This window comes from Varanus komodoensis, unplaced genomic scaffold (genome assembly GCF_004798865.1).
Source record: "Varanus komodoensis strain SLA01 unplaced genomic scaffold, ASM479886v1 scaffold1, whole genome shotgun sequence".
Lineage (NCBI taxonomy): Eukaryota > Metazoa > Chordata > Lepidosauria > Squamata > Varanidae > Varanus > Varanus komodoensis.
Window position 1 is genome coordinate 62013092 of NW_025335268.1, and position 9482 is coordinate 62022573.

Consider the following 9482-nt stretch of genomic DNA (forward strand, 5'->3'; position numbering starts at 1 on the left):
GAATGAATGAATGAATGAATGAATGAATGAATGAATGAATGAATGAAGCTTCTATGCCGCCCCATTCGCCGAAGCCTCGGGGCAGCTCACAATAATATACTGGCTCTAAATCATGCCACAGGTAAAGTTAGTTCAGCTAGGGATTGTAGCATGGTTTCTTTTGTTCTTTTTATATGTTGCAGATGTTGTTTTTTGTTTTATCTAAGCCATGTCTTTTTGCCTCATTCATTTTGTATGCCTTTAAAGATTCCTTCCTCTCAGATCTTCCCCAGAGTGACTTATTCTCAGCTTGCTTACTAGGTTCCAATTTGTCAATATTTAAGGTATGCTCACCCAAGCTAAAGAAATATGTCAGAGGGAGTGTGAATGATCATGCTGTCTGAACAGACACCGGGTACAGTTAGTTCTTAATATTGGAGACCCTCCTAAGTTCAAGAGAGGTGGCATGAGTCACAGGGTCACACTAGAATGTGCCTGAGGTGCTGTTGAAAGTCTCCATTCTACCGGTTCATACATGAACTGGCCCCACAAACAGTAAATGCCAGAACATCCTGTTATCCTGACTTGAGAAGTTGTCCACATTTGATTTAAATTAAATCTTTTCCACTGGGAGAGTAGCAGGCACAGCTGCAGAGGGACAATTGGAGCTTCTGTAGTTCATGCATGTCCTCCACAGTTTCCATCACAATCTATACACCAGGATTATATTATAATATATTTGTATTGTATTGTATTGTATTGTATTGTATTGCAATGCAATGCAATGCAATGCAATGCAATGCAATGCAATGCAATGCAGAGCTGCAACCTTAGTTGATCATTTGGTTAGTTTAATCTGTTAAAAATTGCATTAATCAATTAAAATGTAATTCCCGTATTAAGTGGAATTTTTATTTAAAATATTTCATATTTTATAGTTATTTCAATTATTTTTAAAGAAAGTACTTATACAAAGTGCAGGCACCATAACGGAAAAGGCATCCTGCTTTCACTGGGTTGCAGCCATAGTAGAATTGCATTAGTGGAAAGGGCTTCCACTCCCGTGAGTTGGCATGGCCAATTTTCACCAATGGCATATGGTAGAAAGGACTGCAGTGGTTCAAGGGGATTGGCAAAAAGCACAGTTGTATGAGCAGTAGCAGTGCAACTACTGGATATAACCCGTTGTCACATAAGGGCACATTCCAGTGGGGATGCTCATAAGCCTCCAGATTCACAGGTCAATGGGCATTCTGTGCATGAGAGAAGTGCAAATCAGCTAGCCTATATCAGTCATTTAGCTGTGGTGCTTTGGCCTAAGAGGGAAGGAGGCTGGAGGGACACCAGGGTGCACAATATCTTCTCCCCTCCCTTCCTCTTGGAACCCCCTCTTTACACCATCTCTGAAATTAATTTCTGACCTCAAAGAAGCATCCAGCTTAATTCCTTCCACACCAGCTGCCAGGTGAACGAGAGGGATGGGATCCTAGTGTGCTCCCCAGCTCATAGATCAGAGCTCTTTTCCAAGCTAGGAGCTGGGAATCCAAAGCAATCTCTTAGGGGCCATTGGATCCATGTCTCAGATTTGTTTAATCATATGATAGTACTATGAACGAACACAAACATGTTACACCCTAAATTATATGTAGACTTTTGTGCAAAATCCACTGCTTTTCCTATATAGAAACACAAGAAATGACTTTCAGATATTTACCTGCAGGATTAGAATTGCAGGCAGAGCGCTACATGATGAACTGTGCAAATTAGTCTTTTCACCAAAATTGAAGGGGAGAGATTTTTCTACCACCTCACTTGCAGTTGTCTTGTTGTTAACCCCATGGATTCCATGCTCTAAGAAAAGTTGAGCACCGGCCACATGGAATACTGAGTACTCCTGATGTGATATGGATGCTGAAATTGAACTTTGTGTGCTTTTTCTGCACTGTCATGAAGTTTGATCTGTTAAACCAAAGAAAATATCCAAGGCTGATGACTCAAAACAGTCTCCTCAAAAATAAGCTGTTTGATATTTAAGTCCTATGATGAAATAAATAATGGAAGCCAGTTAAAACATAGCTGAGCTTTCAGAATCAGATTTATTTTCAGTGTACCTAAATTGGTTGAAGTTGGGTGTTATGTTAATTTCTGTATTTCTTCCGCAGGCTTGGAATTTCCTGTCACACTTGCCAGTAATAGAAGTTAATATGACTATTAAAGGTTGTTGGGATGATGCAGTTCAAGAACAGAAAGAATTACCTATCACGTTGTTGGCAATGAATGTCAGGGATGACAAAAAGTGGGTGCAGCTGCATGCAGATCGAGAATATGTGCTCCAGATAACCTTGAAGAGATTACATATTGGTTATACCAAGGTAGACTATTTCGTGTTCCTATTTCTAGCCATGCTTTCCAATACCAGTCTAAGGTTGCTTTTGGGGATATATTAAAGTCAGCATAGGATGATGTCATCAGATTAATTTCATATGAATTTCATATGAATATATTGCTTCAAAACGCACATAGTGAGAACTGGTAATTCTCAGATTGTAACTCTAGTTTTCATAAACCTTAGGCAGGTGGTCATAGCCAAACAAGTGTCAAGCCATTGGGGTTGCACTGTTGCACCAACTCTACTACTTCATCACACCTGGAAAAAATGCAAAGAGTGTAGACCATGCAAAGTGATCAATATGCATCACTTCACAAGCATGTTTGCATTTGTTTGTTTCTGTACCGCCCAATGGCCAAAGCTCTCTGGGCAGTTTACAACAGTTAATCAAATACAAAAAAATACAATGAAAGACAGTATAACATTCCAGTGTACAAAAACATAAAACAGTTTAACATCTAAAACATTTTCATTGCAAATTAGACCTAGTTAAAATACATGTTCTTACTATGAAAAATATGTTGTATAAAGCTCATATGTTACACTTTCTTCCTTCTAGGGCAAACAAGACAGCAAAGCCATTGCACCTCGATTCCCTAAGACCAAAGATGAAGGGTGGTTCTTGATTTTAGGAGAAGTGGACAAAAAGGAACTTATTGCTCTGAAAAGAATTGGATATGTCAGAGATCAGAATACAATTTCAGTGGCTTTTTACACTCCAGAAATTCCTGGAAAGTAAGACAAAGCAGGTGTGGCGGGAGGATGTGGGGGGGGGGGGCAGAGAGAGAACTTCTGTGGAAAAACAATGTATGCCCTTTTTTATCTTACAGGTGCATCTACACCTTGTATCTGATGAGTGACAGTTACCTTGGAATGGACCAGCAGTATGACATTTACCTGAACATTCTGCCAGCTAGGACCTCAGCACCCATCGCAGATGCCTTACATGAGCCGGGTCCGAAATAGCAAGGCCTGTCTACTAGGTTGTGCGAGCATGCTCATCCTGGGAAAGTGGAACTGTGTTTGCCTTAGTGCAATCAGCATCCAACTCTGACATCCAGGAAATTGGAAATGACTGCTGTATTGATTCTGATAAGACAGAGTTAACCACAGTGGCCTTTTACCTGATAAAAGGGTTGCATTTTTTAAGAAAATGATTTTGTAGGTTTCTTGTAAAGTGACCCTGTTTTGCTATTAATATATATATGCCACAGTTTGGTTTTAACAAATCGCTGTATGAAAGGACTAGATATTTAATTTGCTAAAACCATTTCCATTAATGTCTGGGATGACATTATTGTAGTCACTTTCTGTGATTCAAAAATGACATTTATGTCTGAGTAAGGGACTGAATGTACAGCTAGAGATTTCTCTGCAGTAGCTTTCCACACTTACAGAGGCAAGCTTTGGTCAGAGGAGAGTGTCAGCTGCATGGATATGCACAAATAATGCCTTTCAATCACAGTGACTGTGTATATGGTCCTTTCCTCCTTTAATTTATGAGACATAGGAAAGATACATCGCTGGGATATATTGCAAGGTTTTGTACTGATGACATACCTGTGACACATCCGTCATCTAAGAATTTTCTATGTAAATGTATCGAACATAGTAATAAACTTCAGCACTTAAAGCACACTGTATGTTTGAAAACTCATTGTACCCCCTGGCCTTTTAAATAATTTCAGTATTCACTGTACTTTTATATACCCTGGCTTTCAAGTTACGTAAGAGGGATCCAAGCCCATATTTGGAGGCAAAGAAACAATCATTTATCATTTGTTAGAAGGACTGCTAACCCACCTTTTGGGACACATTGCCCACACAAGATGGTTTACAAAAAGATTTAACACAGAGAAGAAATCTAATAAATTTAAAGCAATGAATAAAAAGACATTCCCACTTCAAACTATCACTGGAGAAGACCCTGACGCTGGGAATGATTAACGGCAAAAGGAGAAGGGGACTGCCGAGTATGAGGTGGCTAGATGGAGTCACTGAGGCAGTGGGTGTGGGCTTGGATGGACTTCGAGGGATGGTGGAGGACAGGAAGGCCTGGAGGAATGTTGTCCATGGGGTCGCAATGGGTCAGGTACGGCTTTGTGACTAAACAAAAAAACTTCAAACCATAGATTAAAGTCTGTAGTGCATATCTGATTTCTATAGAATGGTTTACCATTGATTTGGTACACTGTGGATGCACTTTCTTCTGTGCAGAGTTGTACTATCATTCTGCCTGACATTCTGTATTCTAAAAGTATTTAGAAAGGTCTTGTTTACTGCTGATTGAAGATAAATATTAAGCAGTTTTGGAATTCTTCTGTTTACTGAGTGTTTAGTGGGCTTATATAGCAGTCAAACTCACAGCTATGATTTTATCCACATAACAAGCCTGACGTAGCAGACAGCTATAAGCTGTCAAGAAAGTATCCCAGTATTCAGTGTTAAGGTCTCCCACTATTTGCAGAAATTTCACTTGGTTTCCAGTTATGCTTAATAAACTTTGCCATTATTTTTATGGTAAATATAAACATAAAACCTTAGTAAGTAGAATGACTTGCTAGTATTACTTCTAACATCTTTGCTATCATTTCTGTTGCAGTAAAATGATTTTAATGCAAATGTGTTATAGTAATATGAATATTAATGTCACAGTCATTTGCCCATATTAGTTGGGATAGAAATTGCTTTGGGAATGATGCTATGTAATATGTAATACATAATAACAATGAAGCTCAGATATTATCTTTGGACACTCAGACTTGTAGTGTTTTGTGGATGGTTCCTTAGTTTGAAAGTACATATATCTGTTCATGGTGTTACTTTCTGGAGCAGGGAGTGCTTCAAGTGGTCAGCAAAAACAGCAGTACAGTCCAGGTTGGCAGTTGGAGCCAAAGACGAGAGATGCTCATTTTCATATTTTTATTTTAAATATATATTCTCCTTTTCTGCAACAAAATTCTGCTTATTACCAAGTAATTGTGTGTGGCACCATGGCAGCAGAAGCAAACTCCATTTTGTTCCTCATTTTATTTTATTCCAACACAGCTAATGGGTTGGATAGTTTCAAAGAGTCAACGTTAAGTGGCAAGGAATATATTCAGAGTCCACCTCTATAACAATTCTGTTGGAATAGCTTCAATTCTGAGAATATTTGGAAAATATATCCAGCCATCCCGAGCATTCTCAAAGATAGGTAGATACTTTTTGTGTTTAACTTGCAAACAAATGTATATTTCTAATGTATGAATAGAATGGTATCACTGTGTCCACATCCTCAGTGCAGCAACTGCATTGGAGTGGAGTCAGTATGATGATAGCACAATTATATGAATGGTGGTAATAACTGAGTTATTGGCATTTATCTTCCTCATTTTAAGCATGTGCTGTTTAAGTGGCTCAAACAGTTAATATTCCTTCTAGTCCCCCTGATTCCAAACTACACTGGGTTACAACTTGACTTGCCCAGCCTTCTTCCACTCAAAGGAAGGGAGTCTCTTCCTTGGAGTTTTCTGCTACAGGATGGGGACAGGCAATGTTCACTATTTCACCCAGCTCCTGTAAGCCATCCGTGCTTTGGAAGGACCCCAACCCTTTGGAGCAGTTTTTGGCATGCTTAAGAGGCTGCAGGGGAAAGGAAAGCTTGACAAATATCCTCCCCCAACACCACATTGCTCCAGCAGAAACATCCTGTGGGTATGTAGCCTGAAGGTTTTTGTTTGCATTGGGGCTGAAGAAAACCATCCAGTTTTTCCCCCCTAGTACATGAGACAACCCTCAAAAGCCAGTAATAATAGTGGCTTTGGTTCTTGTCCAATTCGTAAGCTACATTCTATAGGTTCATATTTAGTGCTCCTCAGTTATGCATGTTTTCTGCATATGAAATTACACTGTCAACCAAGTGGAGTTTTCCATCTCAAATATCTATTCCATTGGTATGTCAGATCTTAATTGCATATTTTAGTTGTGTTTGCCTGATAGGTTAATTATCACAATGGAGCTAATTTCAAAATATGTCTGAAATACTGAAGAGTTTTTAAAAACTCAATTTGTGTAATAAATTCTGAGTCTACAACATGAAGGGAACTGAAGAAAATGGACTGTAATTGACTTTTATCTAAAAATGTTCCTATGCAAAAATGTGATGCATTGCAAACAGCTGATTGAACTTAACAGTCAGTCTCAATCAAATGGTCAAGTTGGCTGATACGAAAGGATGTCAAAAGATACATTCCAAAAAATAACTTGATGGTTATTTATATGTTGTAAGATACATTTTTTACCAGCCCCTGTTAAAACCATATGTGCTAGAGACAACAGAAAAGAGCAATTCTATATTATATAACAGACATTTTTTGAAAATTTATGGAAGTATCTAGGACAAAGAATGAGGAATTAAGGAACAGTGATGTAACTCGGTGTAATGACGAGAAAAAAGGTAACTGCTGTTAGGAAACTACATTTTACAGAACTCACACAGCCAAAAGCAGGGACAGAAGAAGTAAAACTAGAAACCAAAAAAATTGCAAATAATGCAACTGAAAGATGATCTCCATTTACTGGAAAATGTCAAGGAAGTGCTGTTATTTTAATGCTATTTAGGCAAGAATTACAAAGGAATAGATACTGGCCAGAAAGGAGAGATACTAACTCCCCCTGCTTTTCATTACTCCTATTCAGCTTGCTCCCAGTTGCAATTATTGCCGTTTCCTGACATTCTTTAAAAACAAATCAGAAATGTGCACAAATTAAATGGCAAGGAAATAAATGGAACATAAAACTGTGCACCTGCAGTACCTGCTCGGCTAAGGCAGAGACACAAATCTCTCCTTTGGTTACTTCCCAACTGTTGAATTGGAACAAACTGCCCAGTCATTAAATCCTCATATATTTCCCAGGCCAAAATATTGCATGACTATTCCCAGCATTTTAAAAAGCAAAATACCTGAAGCTGCAGCAAATGGGGCACATTCAACAGTTTTCTTAGAGTTTGGGTCATTGTTTCAGAATTTTGGGGAGCAGCAGAAGCAATCTCAGCAGTCCGTGGGCTAAAAAGGTGTCATGAAATGAGGGGCAGCAGTATCTCGCAGCTTTTGATGAGGCAGAAACTTGGGGAAGACTGCAAAGCATCTGTTCCACGCTTGAAATCAAGAGGATTACCTTGCTCCACCCCCTCTTTTGATGCCCCTTCCTTCACCACATTTTCTCTCTTTATTAGTGCTTTATAATTGACAACTCAGCAATTGAACCCTGACAACTGTGCTGAAATGAGTTTCTATGTATGTTACCTACTCCACTTTGATTCTTCCTTTGACAGCTGAAACAGATGAGGGAATTAGTCTGGCAAGTCTGTATACACTTGTGCTACCCTTGTGTCTACACCAGAAACTGCAAGCAGAACAAGATATGGCAGCCAGATCATGAAGAGAATGTGCATCCCTAATATTAAAGTCTCTGCACTGGCTGCCCATATGTTTTCAGACACAGTACAAGGTGTGGGTAATTACCTTCAAAGCTCAGGTCCAAAATACCTTCATGGATGCCTTTGCCCCTGTATACGCCCTCACCAACCCTGGTCCTCTGTGGATTATCTGAAGTTTGCTTCCGCAAGATTAATGTCAACTACCCAGGGACTTGCTCAGTGGTTGCCTTTAAACTATGGAATAGCCAGCCAGGAAATATATGTTAGATATTCCAGACTGCTACCTTTAAGAGCAAGTCAAAGATGTATCTCTTCTGACAGGCCTTCCAGACTAGTTTTATTTAATTGTTTAGCTTATTCTTAGTTGACATTTTAACTATTGTTGGTTTTTATCGCTTGTAGACCAGAGCCTATGGGAATGGTGTGGTATATAAAAATCTATCTTCAAATAAATAAATATATAAAAGATGTAAGTGCACACCTGCAAAATCCAACAAAATAATAAATTACAAATAAAAAAAACAATGACCTCAATCATGCAGTTTTCTGGGGCCAAAAGGAGAAGAAACTCCAGTGATGACCCAGTGACAGTCCCTCCTAAGTGTTGTTTCAGCATCAGTAGAGAACTGTTCCTGGGAACAGAAAGAGCAAAATTGTGAAGACGAGCACGGGGGGTTACCATCCTTGCTGAGCGGCTTGCTAGCCAATCCCCACAAACCACAATGAAATTGCTCTCCCCTTTTTGGATGGCCCAACAACTACTGTGGATCAAACAACCAATAGGATAAGCCATGGGTTGTCAGAGTAGTTTGTTGCCAAAAAGCCACCCTGCAGAAAGAGTTTCTGGTCTAGATGACACAGCAACCCACTGTGGCTCATTACTCACAATGGCTTGGCAGGTATAGTACAGACCCAGCAAAAAGAATATCTGGAGTAGGTTAGATTCCAAAACTGTGTCTAGAATAGAGGACAATAGGGGATAGCAGAATGTATCGTAGTAAGCAGGAATTCCTGCATGGTTCCCAAGCTTAATGATAACAACCTTTCTTTTGAAAAATGTACTGTAACATTTGATGCTTATTGGGTTTTGGTAAGGAGAATGCGTTTATTTGAACTTTCTTTCCAAAGTGAAAGAGTACTTCATGGACCCTTACAATCATGCTTTGAACAGAAAACATATAATTTGTAACAGGGAAATCCAGGGCCAAATAGGCCACTGGGTAGCGTGTGAGACAGCAGATCCTTCAAGATTACGTGTGTGCAATTAAGGGAAGGTTCTTTTCATTCTGGTCCACCTAATCTAATTCTTAGAACAGTGTGCATTTTGCTTGTTTTTAAAGTAACCTGTTTGATAAACTATCAAACTATCTTCCTGTATCAAAGAGTTCTCTGTCCAACCACGCACAGTCTTATTCCCCTGGGAAGTTAGGATAGTGATAGTCAATCCCTCTCTTTGTTGGCAGCACCACTATTACTATTACCAACAACACACTAATTGCAATAGTTCAGATCACCTTCACCTGCCTGTTATAACATCTTGCCTGAAAAAAGGGTCTGGAGATGTCAAACGCTTGTGAATAATTATTTATTCATTTGTGATCATCTTAGTTGACCTAATAGAGGTATTACGGCAACATGGATTTCAGATTAAAATGTCAACACTGCATGCTAACCTAACTATGATTATTAAAA

At 39.1% G+C, this 9482-nt stretch overlaps 1 protein-coding gene across 2 annotated transcripts in view; it reads left to right on the forward strand.

The window, feature by feature from the left end:
* Positions 1 to 4006, forward strand: part of ASCC3 (activating signal cointegrator 1 complex subunit 3) — a 258311-nt gene extending 254305 nt beyond the window's left edge. For both annotated transcript variants that reach the window (XM_044427352.1, XM_044427362.1), the window contains exons 40-42: positions 2142 to 2351; positions 2928 to 3103; positions 3199 to 4006. In XM_044427352.1, the coding sequence (XP_044283287.1) occupies positions 2142 to 2351; positions 2928 to 3103; positions 3199 to 3334 (522 nt within the window). In that variant the 3' untranslated portion in view covers positions 3335 to 4006. The remainder of the gene's footprint in view (positions 1 to 2141; positions 2352 to 2927; positions 3104 to 3198) is intronic.
* The last annotated feature ends 5476 nt before the right edge of the window (positions 4007 to 9482 follow it).